Here is a 21,824-nt window from a genome sequence, read left to right as displayed (position 1 = left end):
ACCACGTTGGTAAATGTGATTGACTTCGCGTTATTTTTCTATGGGGCTATAGAAGACTTTCACAGTGCTACACAACACTCTCTCCTTCTCTTATTGATGCAAGTTCTATGTTTCTGGGATTAGCAGACCTAGTCCATTGCCATAACGCTCTTCTAAGAGCCACACTGGTTCTGGAGGGAAGTTAATCTTCACCCCTGGAATTCGATCTACGCAGCTATTACATTGATAATGTCCTTCAAAAATCATTTCAGCAACATGAATATGAGAGGGTGGTATATCAGAAATAAGTTTAAATAGCTTTGAAAACCCCTACATATTTTGGTTATTCAAATTTTTCTGCATTTACAACTAAAACAAAACAAAAAATAAAGAAAATAATGGCAAATAAATTCGTTTTATGAATACAAGGAAATAGTCTATGTTTGTTTTTTTTTCTAATTTATTATTTTTATTATATTCTAATTTACTATTTCCTTATGCTTTCTTTTACCACAGGGAGAAATTGATTTTGCGGCAGCCTTTGATAGCTCACCAAAAGCCTCAACGGAATGGGTTGATGAAAAACCACCCGACGATGGAACTTTTAAGGTAACCAATATGTTTGAGACCTTAAGGTCAGCGGCTAAAGAGGAAACATCACGTTCGGCATCGGTCTTTGTGCTTACGAAAAATGGCATCTCTTCGCATTGGTTTACCGCAACGCCCAATGCCAGCGAATCGGTATTTAAACCATTTGTTTTTGCTCCCAAACCTAAGATATCACCATTGACCAAGGTTCCAGCAGATGGTGGTGATATAACGTTGCTACATAAATTACATGGTCAACGTAAGGTATCGGCATTGGAACATTTGAAGGCCTTGGAAGCGGCCTGTGTTGAAGAGGTCTCTTCATATTTGGCAGAACATACAGTGGTCACCGAAGAATTGGATGAATTAATGAAGGATTGTGTAGAGGCTGAAGTAAAATTCTATCGCTAGTTTTTGCTTTAGTCCATCTACGAGTAATCCCAAAAATAAACATTGACGACATCTGGCTAAGGATATAAGGACTATGCTTCTATGATAATAATGATTACGATTAAAGTATTTGGAACCTGGGGAAAAACTAAGACTTTTGGCTTAACGTTTATGGGTATATGATTTTTGGATTAATACGATTTGGATCTTGATTGCCTGGGATGGAGGATTTTATTGGTTACACATGACTTAAGGCTATAACGAATTTATGGATTATGAATAATGGAATTAATGGAATGTAAATGGATTGCCAATGAAAATCATAAGTGATTTTTATTATGATATAATGATTTTAAAATCAAAAAACAAACAAACAAAAATTAAGAGAAATAAACAAAAAACATATAAATATTAATTATAAGAAAACATAGATGATGATGATGATAAATATTACGAAACAATTTCGTAAACTTGAAACTCGCATAAAATAACTCAAAACCTCGCTTCATAATTTTTGAATTATGATATATAATACAACAAAAAAAAAAACATTAAACAAACATTTAGTTATGTAAGAAAAAAAGTAAAAGAAAAGCAAAAAAATAATAAGGACCTTAAAAAAACAACACTTGAAAAAAAGTCCTTTAAAATTTTACCATAAATTTGGAATTTTTATGGTATATCCAGATAATGACCTAAAATTGAGTTTTTTTTTAATAATTGGAAATTTTTTCTTTAGATATTAATCTAAACTAATTATTTTCATTGAATCGTGCAGACCACTTATCAAATACCATCATGACAAAGTGGGATTCAATAAATGTTAATAGTTTAGATTAATATATAGAGGAAAATTTTTTCAAAGCTAAAATAAACTTGATTTTATTTTTTTTTTTTTAATTTTTTTTGAAGGACATAAAGGCCATATTATTCCTGATCAGTTTAATATGGTTTTTGTGATTCAAATAAATTTTACCTAGATTTTACACAATTGGTCACCAATTTGACCAATTGTCTGAACCGGACTTACAGTTTCGACGCCCCATTTAATTATATATAAAACATAAAAAAAAACTAAACAACATAACAAATGAGTAATTATAAATATAATAAAAATTCTAATATAAAAAAACTAGATTTTCACCAAGGAATTATATTAAAAATTTATAATGGTATTATAAATTTTGTTATTCAACATGAAATCTACAAAGTTTCATTCCCCTCCCCCCCAAAAAAAATAAAATAATATGGGAGTGAAGCTTTGTTTCTTAATTCGACTTTTCTTTGACATGGAAAAGTTACTGACACACGATATTCACAAACTAAATATTAGAAAATATACCATGAACGATTAAAAAAAAAAACAAAATTACATAATGAAAATAAAATAAAAATAAAAAATAAATAAAAGAATATGGAGAAAAAATCATAAAATTAAATGAAAAAAGTATTATATACATAAAAATGCAAACAAATAGAAGACAAAAAAAAACGTTTAAAATGAAGCAAACAAAGAGTCTAAAAAAGTTTCTACAACAACAGCAAAAGAAGAAAACAAAAACAGAAACAGAAACATGCATATAATGTTTATTATTATTATTAATATTATTTTTTGAAAAATAAAAAAAAAAACATAAAACAAAATGAAGTGGAATTCACCGACAATTCAATGTCAATCCACATGTTCCTATTTACACTAACAAAATTATTTAATAATTATAAAAAATAAAATTATTATTATAATATTAAAACGATTTGATTAGTATCTTAAAATATTAACGATAAATTTAAAGAAAAAGAAATAACGAAAATGATAAAAAAATTCATATACATATAAATATATATATATACATACAATATTAATTAATTTAGATTTTAGAAATTTTGTGGTATAAGCCCCAGAAGAAACGATCCTAATTCTGGATCGTATATCAAATCATTCCATAAAAACAAAAAAAAAACACCCTAAAACATTTAAGTAAATGAACAAACCGAAAGCATAAATAGAATTATAAAATAAAACGTAAACTATGATATATAGCATATAGCAAGAAACAAGTGAAAAAAACAAAAACAAATCCGTTAAAGCTGACATAGGGTTAGCTTAATTGCAAAAAAGACCCTCCCTCCCCCAAATCCCCCGTATATATTATATGATTATTATTACACAACATACATATATAAAACTGATAAAACAAAAAGGAAAACCAACAATTAGCCAGTAAGCGATTAACATTAAATGAACGAACCGATAGATGATGATGAAGAAGACGAAGAAGTAGTACTCCAATTCCCCATATCTATAGTATTAAAAAAAAATCTCTATCTTATATGTGTATATAGGCCCTAAAGAAATAGCTTAAAAAATAAACATTTTCTTACCATCTAAAGCTATGCATAGGCGATATTAAGCATACCAATTTATTTTTTTTAATCTGCTCCTTTTGGCTTAAATCATTAAAGAATCAAACAAGAGATTTTTTTTCAATTCGAAAGATATGAGGTCTTGGCTAGAATGTAAGCAAATAACTCCTCAAACCAACATCTATTGTAGGAAATAAGTAACACAAATTTATAGATTTAAAACAAAATAATGATAAAAGGGTTAATAACAAGATCCATTAGCCTTTTAATGTTAAATACAAAATTCAATAAAAACAAAAAAGCAGAACACAAGGTAGAAAAAGCAAAAAACATTATCAGCAAAAGCCTAACCACCATCACCATCTAGGCATTTGCTTTATCATTTTGATTTTGATTTGAAACTATAAATTTGCAAAACCGTATAAAATAGTTGACAAAGGATTTAGTGGCAAAAAACACACAACAATTTATATATATAGAATCAATCAGCTATATATCAAGTTTTACCAACAACAACAACAAGAACTTGAAACCCTCCCTAGGAATTGTTTGTCTAAATGGGGCATTATGGTCACCTTATAACCGATATGGAATATGAGTGTGTGTGTATCAATGCTCTATATTAGTAACAGTTCTTAGAAAACAACAACTCCCCCCCCTCCCCCCACAATCGTCGTTTCACAACGATGAATTACGATTTATTATGATACGATAAAGATATAAATCATAAATTACGATATATAATGACATTTATCTGAATAATAAATACTAACTTCTACTAAGAAAACGCAAAAAAAAACAAATATTGTGTTTTATTTAAAAACAAGTATATAAAGCAGTATGTTCGGCCGGGCCGAATCTTAAATACCCACCCCCATGAATCAAATCCTTTCAAATTTCAGGGAGGTTTATAAGAGATATTCCCCCCAGCAGAGCAGTTCAACCAATACATTTCCCGATGATAAATTTAAAGATTTTACCTACGAAGACTATACAAGATTCCGGAATTATAAGAACCATTTTTGTTTGAGTTTAGAGAAATCATTAACATATCTTGTAAGTGTGCAAGATAATAATGAAATTACGCCTTGATTTGAAATCTAAAATCTGTAGATTTTCATTTCCATTATTTAAATGATTACGAGAAGTAAAATCTGGAAATGTTACATTCAGTGACATGCAATTTTCATGATCAATGCACCTTCCATACCCTCAAGAAGTGAAATCGGCCTATATGGAGGCCTTACCAAATGGACCGATAAAAACTAAATCCGATACATGTTTTTTTTTTTTAATTCTAAAATTCCAGTATATTTACAATTTCAGGCAAATCAGATAAAAACTACGATTTCTATAAGCCCAAAAAGTAAAATCGGGCTATACCAAGACATGGACCGATACTCACCATTTTCGGCGCGCCTCTTTATAGTCCTATAATACCACTAGATTTCCAATTTCAGGCCAATTGGATAAAAAAGCTACGGTTTTTGTAAGCCCAAGAAGTAAAATCTAGAGATCGGTCTATATGGGGGCTATATCAAAACATGGACCGATACCCATAATTTTCGGCACACCTTCTTATGGTCCTAAAATACCTCTAGATTTTCAATTTGAGACAAATTGGGAAAAAATACACGATTTTTATAAGTCCAAGAAGTAAAATCTAGAGATCGGTCTATATGGGGGCTATATCAAAACATGGACTGATACTCATCATTTCGGCACATCTTCTTATGGTCCTAAAATACCTCTAGATTTTCAATTTGAGGCAAATTGGGAAAAAATACTACGATTTTTATAAGCCCAAGAAGTAAAATCAAGAGATCGGTCTATATGGGGGCTATACTGAAACATGGCCCGATACTCATCATTTTTGACACACCTCTTTGTAGTCTTAAGAAAACTCTAGATTTTCAATTTCATGCAAATTGAATAAAAACTACGATTTTTATAAGCCCAAGAAGTAAAATCGGGAGATCGATCTATATGGGGGCTATACCAAAACATGAACCGATACGCACCATTTTTGGCACACCTCTTCATGGTCCTAAAATACCTGTAGATTTCCAATGTCAGCCAAATCGGATAGTAAATACAGTTTCTAGAAGCCCAAGAAGTAAAATCGGGAGATCGGTCTATATGGGGGCTATACCAAAACATGGACCGATACTCACCATTTTTGCAACATCACTTTATGGTTCTAAAGTACTTCTAGATTTTCAATTTCAGGCAAATTGGATAAAAACTACGATTTTTATAAGCCCAAGAAGTATAATCGGGAGATCGGTCGATATGGGGGCTATATCAAAATATGGACCGATACTCACCATTTTTGGCACACCTCTTCATGGTCCTAAAATACCTGTAGATTTCCAATATCAGCCAAATCGGATAGTAAATACAGTTTCTAGAAGCCCAAGAAGTAAAATCGGGAGATCGGTCTATATGGGGGCTATACCAAAACATGGACCGATACTCACCATTTTTGCAACATCTCTTTATGGTTCTAAAGTACCTCTAGATTTTCAATTTCATGCAAATTGAATAAAAACTACAATTTTTATAAGCCCAAGAAGTAAAATCGGGAGATCGGTCTAAATGGGGGCTATACCAAAACATGAACCGATACTCACCATTTTTGGCACACATCTTCATGGTCTTCAAATACCTGTAGATTTCCAATATCATCCAAATCGGATAGTAAATACAGTTTCTAGAAGCCCAAGAAGTAAAATCGGGAGATCGCTCTATATGGGGGCTATACCAAAACATGGACCGATACTCACCATTTTTGCAACACTTCTTTATGGTTCTAAAGTACCTCTAGATTTTCAATTTCATGCAAATTGGATAAAAACTACGGTTTCTATAAGCCCAAGACCCGAAATCGGGAGATCGGTCTATGTGAGGGCTATACCAAAACATGGACCGATACTCACCATTTTCGGCGCGCCTCTTTATGGTCCTATAATACCTCTAGATTTCCAATTTCAGGCCAATTGGATAAAAGCTACGGTTTTTGTAAGCACAAGAAGTAAAATCTAGAGATCGGTCTATATGGGGGCTATATCAAAACATGGACCGATACTCATCATTTTCGGCACACCTTCTTATGGTCCTAAAATACTTCTAGATTTTCAATTTGAGGCAAATTGGGAAAAAATACTACGATTTTTATAAGCCCAAGAAGTAAAATCAAGGGATCGGGTCTATATGGGGGCTATACCAAAACATGGCCCGATACTCATCATTTTTGGATAAAACTACGTTTGTAGTCTTAAGAAAACTCTAGATTTCCAATTCCAGGCAAATTGGATAAAAACTACGATTTTTATAAGCCCAAGAATTATAATCGGGAGATCGGTCTATATGGGGGCTATACCAAAACATGAACCGATACTCACCATTTTTGGCACACCTCTTCATGGTCCTAAAATACCTGTAGATTTCCAATATCAGCCAAATCGGATAGTAAATACAGTCTATATGGGGGCTATACCAAAACATGGACCGATACTCACCATTTTTGCAACACCTCTTTATGGTTCTAAAGTACCTCCAGATTTCCAATTTCAACCAAATCGGATAGTAAATACAGTTTCTAGAAGCCCAAGAGGTAAAATCGGGAGATCGGTCCATATGGGTGCTATACCAAAACATGAAGCCATACTCACCATTTTTGTCTCACCTCTGTATGGTCTTAAAATACCTCTACATTTTCAATTTCAGGCGAATTGGATAAAAACTACTGTTTCTATGAGCCCAAGACCCCAAATCGGGAGGTCGGTTTATATGGGGGCTATATCATAACCTGGACCAATATAGCCCATCTTCGAACTTGACCTGCCTGCAGACAAAAGACGAGTTTGTGCAAAATTTCAGCATAATTGCTTCATTATTGAAGACTGTAGCGTGATTACAACAGACAGACGGACATGGTTAAATCGTCTTAAAATTTCTCCCTGATCAAGAATATATACACTTTATATAGTCGGAAATCGATATTTCGATGTGTTACAAACGGAATGACAAACTTATTATACCCCCGTCACCATTCTATGGTGGTGGGTATAAAAAATAATTGGTAATAGAGTTGAAAATGAGTACAGAAAAAATCACCACTCGCGCTCGTCAAGGAATCCACTGTTCCCCGTATTAGGAGAAGTATTTTTGCTAAATCTTTTCTAGTGAGAATTGTACGTTGTTGGAATGGGTTACCGCTCGAATATTTTCACAGTGTAATAACTCCTTTCGACTGATGCAGTATATGGATTCGATCTTGCCACATTAATACTATTCTTGGTCTATTTGTATATGTCTACCTCGTGCGAGACTAATATTATTTATGTCTTCAATCACTTATTAACCCATTATTAAACTGTAACATGAAACTGCCGGACAAAAACTTGAAAGTATTGTACGATAGTTATCTGAATAATAACAAGAATATAACGCACTGAATATGAAATTGTTTATAGACCAGATGCAGTATAAAGCTAAACAAAAATAACGGGTAGCTCATAGCTGTTTGACTTTAAACAGGGGTCTTCATATGTGGACAGAGGGAGTAATGGGTTAAATCACGAAATTCATTGATTCAATTAATTTTTTAATTGAAATATTTTTAATCACGAAAATGAGTGTATCAATCACTGAATTAATTGGACATAAAAATACTTACAAAACTCCTTTTTTAAATAAAAAAAAAATAAATGAAAATAGTTATTTTCAATCACGTTCTTCACTGACTTCATAGTATTCCAAGTTTGATTAATTAAAAATTAAAAAAAAAAAGAAAGAAGTTAAAAAAGTGCACTCAAATCAGTGATTTGACTTTGGCAAAGGAAAAGTGATATGCTTATAAATTTGAAAACATTTTTTCGGGAGGTTCAAATGTAATTTACTTTATGTGGGTGAAGATAACTTCGAATTTAAAATTGCGGCAGAGGCCTTAGTCGAGGTACAAACCAGCACCTTCAATGTAATTTTAAATTCGAATTTAATTTTACAAAATTATCATTTTTTGAAAAATTTAATTTTTTAAATACGAATTTAATTTTACAAATTTATTTTTTTTTTGAAAAATTTAATTTTTTAAATTCGAATTTAATTTTACAAATGTATCATTTTTATACCCTCCACCATAGGATGGGGGTATATTATTTCTTTTTTTTTTGAAAACGCTAAGAATTTTTAAATTGAATTTGATAGAATTCGTTAAAGATGTTCCTAAGCATCCATAATTCGAACAAATTTCATCACAAAAATAATTTAGAAACCGGCAAATTTAAAATATTGTTTAACAAAAAAAAGGACCACTGTGCAAAAACCGTTCGGGGTTCGAAATAATTTCAATAAAAAAAAGCATTTCAGAAAGCGGCAATTGGATTAGGATTCTATCAAATTCCATTTAAAAACTCTTAGTGTCTTCAAAAAAAAAAAATGATACATTTGTAAAATTAAATTTAAATTCGAATTTAAAATTACATTGAAGGTGATGGTTTGTGTCTCGGCTAAGGCCTCTGTCGCAATTTTAAATTCGAATTTATATGCACACACATATTTACTTTGGTTTTAGTGAATTATTTCTGATAATTAGTTGATAGTTTTGCTAAATAAAATTTTGTAAAAATTTTCTATAGAGATAAATTTTTGAGAAAATGTTCTATAGAAATAAAATATTGAGAAAATTTTCTATAGAAATAAAATTTTGATAAATTTTTCTATGTAAATAAAAATTTGAGAAAATGTTCTATAGAAATAAAATTTTGACAGAAATTTCTATAGGAATAAAACTTTGAGAAAATTGTCTAAATAAAATTTTGACAAATTTATCTATAAAAATAAAATTTTTACAAAATCTTCAAAACATAGATAAAAATAAATACAATAAAAGTTTGAGAAAATTTATTATAGAAATAAAAAATAAAAATGACAAAATTTTCTATAGAAATAAAATATCGATAAAATTTTTGTTTCTATAGAAACAAAATTTTAAAATTTTGACAAAATAATAATTGCTCCAACTTTTGGTAGATTGTAAGCGGACATGTAAGCCTGCCCGTGAGAAGGCTGTCATGATGGCAAATGTTCGATGGGAGAATTGTAAGGGTTGTAACGACACCAAGCAGATATGGCCCCATTTAAACTTAAACCGCACACTAGATATGCTAGTGTTCTCGAGACGCCAGATATCACTCCTGATATCTGCTATAACGGGTCGCTGCCTGATAGGCGATTTTGCAAAAACTATTCGTGCGAAGTATAATGACTATTGTATGAGCTGTCATGATGCGGAGGAAAAGGAATCAATAAAACACCTCTTGTGTGAGTGTCCTGCATTTTATGTAAGGCGTAAGCAAATTTTAGGGGCATATAGCTTCAGATTACTGGCGGACCTGGAAAACTTAAGCAGTCTGCTAATGTTTTTGGAACAATCTGGTTGGTTCAACAGAAGAAAATAATCGAGAAGGTTCAACGGTTAAAACTAGAAGTGCCCATATGTAATAGGTACTTTTAGTTAAATTGGTATCACAATGGACTGAATAGTCTAAGTGAGCCTGAATCTTAATCGGGCTGCTACTTTAACCTAACCTAAGCCTGCTTTATGGACAAAAAAATAGATTCGCTAATGTTGAATACCAGTAATTGAAGTTGCGAATCCGAAAGTTGATTAACACCGCATTAATAAATATTATTTTTTTTTAAATATGTAAATCAAACTTTGCTTTATTTTCTATTTTCGTTTATGATTTTTACAAATACACTATGCTCAAGTATAAATAAATGTGAATAGAAAACATTTCTTTGTATTTATGACAAAAATATTACCAAGATTATGATGGCTATCAGCGTTATAGTTTTACCATTCTATGTTTCTTAAGTATTCCAAAATCAATTAACTAAATCATTTACTAATCCATGGTGCTTAAACATGTTCGACAATTAAATTTGTTTTAAATATGGTTGTTTCCCTATGTAAGGCCTCAATAATGGTTATTTCGAAATTTTGATAGATTTCACGGAAATCCATGATATTCGTCGGTTCCGATTCCAGCCAGAAACGATCGAATTCAAATAATAAATAGCAATATAGCTTATGAAAATGTTTCAGCGAGCATGGTTGTTTAATGGCATTGGCTAAATTATAGAAATGTGTTTTGGCATCGCCCGATTTCAGTAGACGATAGGCCATAGCAGTTAAATTGATGCCAACAATGGCAAATGTGTAACCGAATTTCGGATGTCTTGAATGGAGGAGGACATGATGTGCAGCTTCTTTATATTCACGGGCGAAAAAGAGAAGATTCTCTAGGCCAAGCATACCCATGCCACGGAAATCGGTTTTGGGATCATCACCCTAGAAAAAAAGAAAACAAAAAATTAAATTTGATTGTATTTTATAAATTTGATTTTTTTAGAGAAAATAGTTTTATGGTGAAATTAAAGAAAAACAAACAAAACAGAAATTTAACAGACGTTTTATCGTTGTTATCGACTACAACTTCTCTAAATCTTATGTGTCGAATTTTTAATTTTTTTTAACGATTATAACTTGCATTAACAAGGGAAAATTACTACTTCTACAAAAGGGAGAACTTACTCACAATAGACTTTGATAATATGAGCTAACACAAAAATTACAAATTTGAAAGATATTGAATTTATTTCAATTTTATTTCTTTAGAAAATGTTGTCAAAATTTTATTTCTATAGAAAATTTTGTCAAAATTTTATTTCTTAAGAAAATTTTGTCAATATTTTATTTCTTAAGAAAATTTTGTCAAAATTTTATTTCCATAGAAAATTTTGTCAAAATTTTATTTCTATAGAAAATTTTATCAAAATTTTATTTCCATAGAAAATTTTGCCAAAATTTTATTTCCATAAAAAATTTTGTCCAAATTTTATTTCATAGAAAATTTTGTCAAAATTTTATTTCTATAGGAAATTTTGTCAAAATTTTATTTCTATAGAAAATTTTATCAAAATTTTATTTCTATAGAAAATTTTATCAAAATTTTATTTCTATAGAAAATTTTGTCAACATTGTATTTCTATAGAACATTTTGTCAAAATTTTATTGCTATAGAAAATTTTATCAACATTTAATTGCTATAGAAAATTTTGTCAACATTTTATTTCTATAGAAAATTTTATCAAAATTTTATTTCCATAGAAAATTTTGTCAAAATTTTATTTCCATAGAAAATTTTGTCAAAATTTTATTTCCATAGAAAATTTTGTCAAAATTTTATTTCCATAGGAAATTTGTCAAAATTTTATTTCCATAGAAAATTTTGTCAAAATTTTATTTCCATAGAAAATTTTATCAAAATTTTATTTCCATAGAAAATTTTATCAAAATTTTATTTCCATAGAAAATTTTGTCAAAATTTTATTTCCACAGAAAATTTTGTCAAAATTTTATTTCCATAGAAAATTTTGTCAAAATTTTATTTCTATAGAAAATTTTGTCAAAATTTTATTTCTATAGAAAATTTTGTCAAAATTTTATTTCTATAGAAAATTTTGTCAAAATTTTATTTCTATAGAAAATTTTGTCAAAATTTTATTTCTATAGAAAATTTTGTCAAAATTTTATTTCTATAGAAAATTTTGTCAAAATTTTATTTCCATAGAAAATTTTGTCAAAATTTTATTTCTATAGAAAATTTTGTCAAAATTGTATTTCTATAGAAAATTTTATCAAAATTTTATTTCTATAGAAAATTTTATCAAAATTTTATTTCTATAGAAAATTTTGTCAACATTGTATTTCTATAGAACATTTTGTCAAAATTTTATTGCTATAGAAAATTTTATCAACATTTAATTGCTATAGAAAATTTTGTCAAAATTTTATTTCTATAGAAAATTTTATCAAAATTTTATTTCCATAGAAAATTTTGTCAAAATTTTATTTCCATAGAAAATTTTGTCAAAATTTTATTTCTATAGATGTTTTCAAAATTTTATTTCTATAGAAAATTTTGTCAAATTTGTCAAATTTTTATTTCCATAGAAAATTTTGTCAAAATTGTATTTCTATAGAAAATTTTGTCAAAATTTTATTTCTATAGATGTTTTCAAAATTTTATTTCTATAGAAAATTTTGTCAAAATTTTATTTCTAAAGAAAATTTTATTTCCATAGAAAATTTTGTCAAATTTTTATTTCCATAGAAAATTTTGTCAAAATTTTATTTCCATAGAAAATTTTGTCAAAATTTTATTTCCATAGAAAATTTTGTCAATATTTTATTTCCATAGAAAATTTTGTCAATATTTTATTTCTACAGAAAATTTTTTCAAAATTTTATTTCTACAGAAAATTTAGTCAAAATTTTATTTCTATAAAAAAAGCTTGCCAAAATTTTATTTCTATAGAAAATTTTGTTAAAATTTTATTTCTATAGAAAATTTTGTAAAAATTTTATTTCTATAGAAAATTTTGTCAAAATTTTATTTCTATAGAAAATTTTGTCAAAATTTTATTTCTATAGAAAATTTTGTCAAAATTTTATTTCCATAGAAATTTTTGTAAAAATTTTTTTCTATAGAAAATTTTGTCAAGATGTTATTTCCATAGAAAATTGTGTCAAAATTTTATTTCTATAGAAAATTTTGTCAAAATTTTATTTCCATAGAAAATTTTGTCAAAATTGTATTTCTATAAAAAAAAGTTTGTCAAAATAGTATTTCTATAGATTTTTTCAAAATTTTATTTCTATAGAAAATTTTATCAACGTTTTATTTCTATAGAAAATTTTGTCAACATTGTATTTCTATAGAACATTTTATTTTTATATAAAATTGAAGTAAAACTCTTAGTTGAGGAGGAATATTTTCTACCAAAACCTCAAGGTATTGTTAGAATTCTACCAACTGTGGCAATGGAGGTATTGGAGATTTCACTCAATATTTTGGATATTTCGTCGTGGATGCGGACAAATTTTTGAGTTAGGGACATGGTGGTTTAGTTGGGAATTTCCATAAATTTGGGATTTTTCGATATCGTTTCAGTATAATAAATCAGGTTTACGTGAATTTCGATTTATTTCTACGTTATTAAAAAAGTAACACAGAGAATCTTCGAAAGTTAAAAACAAAAATATTCCATGGTAGAGAACAGGGTGGCAATGGAGTATTTGGGATAGAAACGAAACGGACCGTGTTTTTGTCGCTTATTTACATTTTTTGAAAATTGTGAAATCATTTCGTGAAGACTCGGGCGTAAATATTGCCCCCTCATTTGTGTTCATACCTGATTTGGAAAAGCGTCGTCGAAAAAAAGTCAGAAAAATACAGGCAAGCACTGTTTGATAATAAAGATGTTTACAACTTGTGTTATCACAATGGATTGAATAGTCTAAGTGACTCTGAAACTATATCGTTTATATCCCGATAAGGCAGCTCTATAATATATTTTTTCTTAAACATCTAAATTTTCGGTTCAATATATGTCTAGGTCTAGTTTTAAAATTGCACAGAAACGTCAACGATGTACCACCAAAGAATTATGTTACAGTCCAAATGGGGAAAAAATATATCTACCCCATTGAGATTTATTTTTCTAGAATAATAATTCTGTTTTGAAGAAAATCCTTCCGCTTACATTTACTAAAATTCATCATCAGTTACCTGAAATCCTATTTCCTGCCATTGTTTTGAAATGCGGCCAGTTAGTTCTTCTTCGGGCATTAGACGTTTCCATAGTTCCAAAAGTTTCTGTTCGTGTTCCAGATTCTGCGAATCATACATTTCGGATCGTAAACGTTCAACTTGATGCATTAAATGTTTATAGCTCCATATGTGTAAGGCACATGTCCCAAATAAGCCACCAAAATCAGGATGTATTCTTGGTTTAATACGCTTTACTCTTTGAACAACAGCGACTGCTTTGGCAGGCAGTAAAAGAAGTTCATCATCACTGCAAAATTCTGCAGCTTCGTCTAGTTCGTGTAAGAGTTGTTTAATTTCTGGTTGTTTGGATAAGTACAAGGATCTTTCCACTTGTTTCGTACGACTGGAACCAGGACGGGCACCATAACAAATGCGCTATAAAATCAAAATAAGTAAAACAATCTAGAAATTGGATTTATTCCAAGTTACCTGTAATTCACTTAGCCTGGTAAATGTGTGCAAAAACCATTTTATAAAAGGTCTGATAAGGTGAAAGACCAAAGGTAGAATTCTATCCAAAATATACATTTTTTCTATATTCTGAGTGTCGTCTAGCAATTACGTGGTAGTTTGAAATGATGCCTATTAAAAATAATGCGTGTTTAGATATGCGATTTGCAAACACCCACCACTTACAAGTATCCTTACTTAGTTGTCATAGTAACTATACATGATGCACTGATATCTTTGTCGAATTGGTTTAACTATTTAGTATGACTGCAATATATATTTCCTGTCGATTACTTTCTTCAGGCAGAAATTATGAAATTCCTAACATCCTTCTGTACTCCTGTTGGTTCCAATGTTGTTTTTTTCACTTATTCAGCTGTTATGACGATATTTTGCAAAGTCCAATGTTGCCAACTATCTAATATTACATCTAGTTGGTTCAACCTAAATTAATGGGCGTATTATTAACAAAAAAAGGTAGTAAGAATCAAACAGCAGATTAAAGCTCCGTTCGAGAACCCGATAATTTTTGATAATTATCACAAACTTTTACTGGAAGTCGTTCGTTTACAATAAATAGCCAGCCGAAGAGAGACTATATTTGACAGTTATATAGAGAAATTGCAAGTTTTTGCTAGAGATTTTTAAAAACTTGCAAACCATAGCATCTGATAGTTGGTAGCAAACAACCCAATAAACACAAGCATTTGAGAAATGTTTATATTCAACACACTTTCAAACATATTTTCAAAGAATTAGCTTAACCCTCTGTAACTGAGGTGGTCTAATCTTAATAATATAACTGACGTGGGGTTCAGCAGACCTCATTTATAAACTGATATCCTACGTCAACATTTCTGATGAAAAATTTTAAGCCATATTTTCCGTAAAAGCATTTGGTTATTAAGCAAACAAATCTAAAAAAATTGAATAAAATAAAAATGTACTGAGAGCGGAGACATTGATGCTTCGTACTTTAGGAAGATACGCAAGAAAATTAATTTTGCGGTGTCTGTCAGACCACAACGTCAGCTGCAGAGGGTTAAAATTAAATTTGAGAAATTGTTGAGAAAATCGCGTTCTCAACAAAAACCATATATTACCCTCAACAGTAGAATTCAACACGTTAGCAACAATTTCTCAACACATTAGCCACAACTTTTCAAACTGGATTTAATTTTAATGCTTCAAACCTATTAGAAAATTTGTTGAAAGCAAACAATTTGCAAGGTCGTTTGAATTAATGTTGAAGATATAGCGTTACCTATGAAAAATGCTCATCCTTGTGTTTATTGCAAAAATACCAGTACAATGTACGTATTCCGCAACTACAATTAGATGTTTAAAAACAGGATTCATTTTTTGTTTTTAATATTTGAGAAGCTTACGTAAGATGAATTCATGAACGGAAAATTACATATTGTTTTAAAAATCGAAATTTTTACTGACGTTGATTAACATTAGGATCATATTAGATGCAGATTATTTTACTAGCTTTCAGTTTGGAACTGCACTGTCAACATTTTATGAATTTGAAGGCACTTCTTCGAGTCCCCAATAAGCTCGAAAACAGACGTATACGATATTAAAACCTTGTCGATATCATATAAATGGCATTACTATTATGAAGTTGTACCAAGTTTTTAATTTTAAATTAAAGAGATTTTACACTGCCAGCAATTCAAAGGTCTATTTCATCCTCATCGCTACCACAGATTCGTATGTGACACTACAACAATCGCCAACTATGATGGGGAAGCGTATCAAAAAGTACGAAATGAACATGAAAGTATTTTGTCATCACTATTTTTTACTAGAACCATTTTATATATTGTGAAACAACAAGCGCAACTAGCTTATCATAATTTATTTAAATAACAACAAAAATGAAGAGCTGAAAACATAGTTATTATCCTGCCAACATTTTTTGAATTTGGGGGCGCTTGTGAGAATCCCCACTACGTCGAAAACAATCATATACGACATCAAAAACTCGTCGGAAAAGCGCCGTCACTATTGAGAAGTTGTACCACGCCAAGTTACTACGAAAAAGTTTCTCATCAGTGCAATTATTAGGTGCCTATTTAGATCAATTTCGAAGGACGCCAATAAGAACCCCTGCAAACTATCAGAAAAAGTGCATTTTAAGGTAATTGTAGAAGAATCATTGTGGTCAAGTAAAACACGATTGTGTAGATGTTTATTGATTTGATTAAACATTTATAATTTCTTATAAATATAACATTTTTCGGTTTATCTCATCACATTTAACATAATTTTTTGCATTAATAAAAGAATGATGTTGAGTTTTAAGTAGGAAGTTACATATTGCAGCGTCTATCAGCCAGTTTGTTTATTTTCGATGAAGACAGCGTGCCAGGAAAAATATTTGAAAAACGATCACTTTATTCTATTTGGAAAGTCGAAAATTGTTCACCATATACCTTTCACAATTTTAAGCGTAATATCTATGTTTTCAGAACTTTATTTTCGTTTTTATTTAAATAAAATATAACAAGCTGGTTGCGCTTGGCGTTTCACAAAAAATAAAATGGCTCTTCTAACAGTAGTGATGGCAAAATACTTTCATGTACATTTTGTACTTTTTGATATGCTTCCCCCCATCACAGTTCGCGATAGTTGTGGTGACATTTACGAGTCTGTGGTAGCGATGAGGATGAAATGGAATTTTGAAATGCTGGCAGGGTACGCTTAAAATTGTGAAAGATATATTGGTGAATAATTGTCGACTTTCCAAATGGAATAAATTGATAATTTTTCAGATATTTTTACAACATGTAACTCAACATTGTTGAGTAAGTTCGGCCAGGCCGTAGATTGCGTAGAAACTTCTACGAAAGACTGTCATCCACAATCGAATTACTTGGGTTGTGGTATCTTAAAACTTCTTAACATCGTTTTCTAAATTGTGAGTTAGTCCATACGTGGTAGAGAGCCAGAATTGAAATGTGGGGGTCGCTTATATGGGGGCTATATACAATTATGAACTTGATATGGACCAATTTTTTGTGATTGGGGATCGATTTATCTGAGGGCTATATATAACTATAGACCGATATGGACCTAGTTAGGCATGGTTGTTAACGGCCATATACTAGCACAATGTACCAAGTTTCAACTGACTCGGATGAAATTTGGTCCTCCAAGAGGCTCCAAAACCAAATCTCGGGATCGGTTTATATGGGGGCTATATATGATTATGGACTGATATGGACCACTTTTAGCATGGCTGTTAAATATCATATACTACCATCACGTACCAAATTTCAACCAGATCGGATAATTTTGCTTCTCCAAAAGGCACCGGAGGTCAAATCTGGTGATCGGTTTATATGGGGGCTATATATAATTATGGACCGATATGGACCATTTTTTGCATGGTCATTAGAGACTATATACCAACACCATGTACCAAATTTCAGCCGGATCGGATGAAATTTTCTTCTCTTAGAGGCTCCGCAAGCCAAATCGGGGGATCGGTTTATATGGGGGCTATATATAATTATGGACCGATATGGGCCATTTTTTGCATGGTCATTAGAGACCATATACTAACACCATTTACCAAATTTCAGCCGGATCGGATGAAATTTGCTTCTCTTAGAGGCTCCGCAAGCCAAATCTGGTGATCGGTTTATATGGGGGCTATATATAATTATGGACCGATATGGACCATGGTCATTAGAGATCATATGCTGACACCATGCACCATGAACGCATGGTATGTAATTCTACCATTAGAACAATATTTCGATGTGTTACAAACGGAATGACAAAGTTAATATACCCCCATCCTATGGTGGAGGGTATGAAAAAGTTATGTTAAATGTTTAATCAAATCAATAAACATCTACACAATCGTGTTTTACTTGACCTTACTTTACTTTTGCAACTACCTTAAGGTGCACTTTTTCTGATAGTTTGAAGGTGCTCTTATTGGCGTCGTTCTAAATTGATCTAAAAAGGCACCTAATAATTGCACTGATGAGAAACTTTTTTGTAGTTACTTGGCGTAGTACAACTTCTCACTTGAGGTGACTATTCTTATGTACCCATCAAAAAATACTTCAGCACTAAGTGTTTATTTGCGCTTTTTGTATACAATAAAGTAGGCAGTGCATCCACACTGCATGTATCGGTGGCAATAACGTAAACGAGTAATCAAACTAGTTTATGATCATTCGTTTACGTTATTGCTACCAATTCATGCAGTATAGATGTATGAAAGGTAGCGCTGTTTTCCTTCACGCCAACAATGCTATACTCAAGATTATATATCACTTCTGAGCAATATTGCTATTGAAAAGAGCAATTATATCAGCGCTATGTAGAAGCTGCTCTAAATCGGTACATCACCCACAAATATCAGCGCTGATTCGGTTGTTTTGTAAGCAGCTGGTACTGCATCTCTTCCTTGCAATCCTGCTGAAATAGTGCTACATTTTTTTCTGGGTATTTTGATCCGCTGAATTCGAAAATGAAGGTTAATTTTTTTTTTATGGAACAGTTTCCCATTATTTTTAGTTTTTCGGTCTTTTTCACTAAACAAATCATATCTCGAGCTAGAAATGTTTGTTTATATCGTTGTTGGTACTTGAATGCAAGGTATTGAGTTGACGACTAAACTTGTATAATTGGATCTGTGATTCAAAATATATCGATGAAAATAGGGCAAATTTTCCAACTTCTTACCAACTATTTTCTTCCCTAAACGATTTTGTCGTTTCAATATATAATGATCTGATTTTATAAAATTATTTTCTTTTGAATAGGCTTATCAGTATATGGTTACTTTCGATCATCGCACATGTGAAATCAGCATTATCGTGGTCAACCATATTATATCGCTGAGAATCTTAATAGTTTCCTATCTCAAGTTCAAATGTGATAACTATTTGATATACTTTTATTGTTAAGTAGCTACGATCTGTGGGTGCTTAACATAGTTTTCGCAATATATATAGGGTGATTTGTTAAGAGCTTGATAACTTTTTTTAAAAAAAAAACGCATAAAATTTGCAAAATCTCATCGGTTCTTTATTTGAAACGTTAGATTGGTCCATGACATTTACTTTTTGAAGATAATTTCATTTAAATGTTGACCGCGGCTTCGTCTTAGGTGGTCCATTCGGAAAGTCCAATTTTGGGCAACTTTTTCGAGCATTTCGGCCGGAATAGCCCGAATTTCTTCGGAAATGTTGTCTTCCAAAGCTGGAATAGTTGCTGGCTTATTTCTGTAGACTTTAGACTTGACGTAGCCCCACAAAAAATAGTCTAAAGGCGTCAAATCGCATGATCTTGGTGGCCAACTTACCGGTCCATTTCTTGAGATGAATTGTTCTCCGAAGTTTTCCCTCAAAATGGCCATAGAATCGCGAGCTGTGTGGCATGTAGCGCCATCTTGTTGGAACCACATGACAACCAAGTTCAGTTCTTCCATTTTTGGCAACAAAAAGTTTGTTAGCATCGAACGATAGCGATCGCCATTCACCGTAACGTTGCGTCCAACAGCATCTTTGAAAAAATACGGTCCAATGATTCCACCAGCGTACAAACCACACCAAACAGTGCATTTTTCGGGATGCATGGGCAGTTCTTGAACGGCTTCTGGTTGCTCTTCACTCCAAATGCGGCAATTTTGCTTATTTACGTAGCCATTCAACCAGAAATGAGCCTAATCGCTGAACAAAATTTGTCGATAAAAAAGCGGATTTTCTGCCACTGATTTTGGTAATAAAATTCAATGATTTGCAAGCGTTGCTCGTTAGTAAGTCTATTCATGATGAAATGTCAAAGCATACTGAGCATCTTTCTCTTTGACACCATGTCTGAAATCCCACGTGATCTGTCAAATACTAATGCATGAAAATCCTAACCTCAAAAGAATCACCCTTTACTCATAAATAAATATATATTATTGGATGTAGCAGAAAAGCAATCAACAATTAAATTTTCTGTTGAAATAATAAAAATTCTGGCCGAAAGGAGGAAAATCCGGTTAGCTAACGAACTTATGAATTTAATTATGGGTATAGACAAATTTCTTTGCTAGAGATTGAAAAACGTACAGAATTTGAAGGAGATCAGCGTTCGTTTCGGATATGAGTAATTGGTTTTTAATTGGACGACACGCCGCTTTCCCTGACGGTATTCCGTCGCGGATTTTGGGTTTCCCATAAGAAATGCACGTAACCAAGTGTTCGTCGATAGCTATGGTTATATTTACACACTGAAAACCAGATCGCGACTTTTCGGACTACAGTGTCGCTACTGAGACCTTCGAGTCTATAGTTCAGCCGCGGAGATTTTCAGGTTTACACTACGGAATCCTTGCGATCTTCACATCACAACGGTCCAACAGTTTCACTCCTGTTATCTTTAGGTCTACACATCCCAATAGAGACCTTCGGGACTTACTAAAGATCTCATTGAGGTAGGCTGATAAGTCCCCGGTCTGACACATAGATGGCGTCGCTAGTATTAAATGCATATTATTTTTATATAGTACCAACCTTCAAATGATTCGTGTCAAAATCTGTCAATTAGTTTGTGAGATAGAGCGTCTTTTGTGAAGCAACTTTTGTTATTGTGAAAAATGGAAAAAAAAGGAATTTAGTGTTTTGATAAAATACTGTTTTCTGAAGGGGAAAATACGGTGGAAGCAAAAACTTGGCTTGATAATGAGTTTCCGGACTCTGCCCCAGGGAAATCAACAATAATTGATTGGTATGCAAAATTCAAGCGTGGTGAAATGAGCACGGAGGACGGTGAACGCAGTGGACGCCCGAAAGAGGTGGTTACCGACGAAAACATCAAAAAAATCCACAAAGTGATTTTGAATGACCGTAAAATGAAGTTGATCGAGATAGCAGAGACCTTGAAGATATCAAAGGAAAGTGTTGGTCATATCATTCATCAATATTTGGATATGCGGAAGCTCTGTGCAAAATGGGTGCCGCGCGAGCTCACATTTGACTAAATACAACAACGTGTTGATGATTTTGAGCGGTGTTTGCAGCTGATAACTCGTAATACACCCGAGTTTTTCCGTCGATATGTGACAATGGATGAAACATTGCTCCATCACTACACTCCTGAGTCCAATCGACAGTCGGCTGAGTGGACAGCGACCGGTGAACCGTCTCCGAAGCGTGGAAAGACTCAAAAGTCCGCTGGCAAAGTAATGGCCTCTGTTTTTTGGGATGCGCATGGAATAATTTTTATCGATTATCTTGAGAAGGGAAAAGCTATCAACAGTGACTATTATATGGCGTTATTGGAGCGTTTGAAGGTCGAAATCGCGGCAAAACGGCCCCAGATGAAGAAGATTAAAGTGTTGTCCCACCA

General features: G+C 31.7%; 2 protein-coding genes across 4 annotated transcripts in view; one reads left to right on the top strand and one right to left on the bottom strand.

Annotated features, from left to right (window-relative positions):
- The window catches only part of LOC142220968 (secernin-2), a 40,774-nt gene extending 36,650 nt beyond the window's left edge, over positions 1 to 4,124 (top strand). For both annotated transcript variants that reach the window (XM_075290423.1, XM_075290422.1), the window contains exon 4: positions 496 to 4,124. In XM_075290423.1, the coding sequence (XP_075146538.1) occupies positions 496 to 978 (483 nt within the window). In that variant the 3' untranslated portion in view covers positions 979 to 4,124. The remainder of the gene's footprint in view (positions 1 to 495) is intronic.
- Positions 4,125 to 10,015: 5,891 nt separating this feature from the next.
- On the bottom strand, positions 10,016 to 14,859 carry LOC142220967 (ELMO domain-containing protein 2). 2 transcript variants are annotated; one of them, XM_075290421.1, is made up of 4 exons: positions 14,643 to 14,859; positions 14,436 to 14,588; positions 13,965 to 14,381; positions 10,016 to 10,681 (listed from the first exon to the last, which is right to left on the bottom strand). In XM_075290421.1, exons 2-4 carry the CDS (start codon positions 14,532 to 14,534, stop codon positions 10,250 to 10,252), a joined length of 948 nt encoding a protein of 315 aa, XP_075146536.1. In that variant the 5' UTR covers positions 14,535 to 14,588; positions 14,643 to 14,859; the 3' UTR covers positions 10,016 to 10,249. The 2 variants fall into 2 exon arrangements, with proteins under 2 accessions (XP_075146536.1, XP_075146535.1); XM_075290420.1 differs by having other exon boundaries at positions 14,655 to 14,858.
- Positions 14,860 to 21,824: the final 6,965 nt, after the last annotated feature.

Source organism: Haematobia irritans, chromosome 1, assembly GCF_050003625.1.
Source record: "Haematobia irritans isolate KBUSLIRL chromosome 1, ASM5000362v1, whole genome shotgun sequence".
In the NCBI taxonomy this organism is placed as follows: domain Eukaryota; kingdom Metazoa; phylum Arthropoda; class Insecta; order Diptera; family Muscidae; genus Haematobia; species Haematobia irritans.
This window is presented reverse-complemented; position numbering and strand designations above follow the sequence as displayed.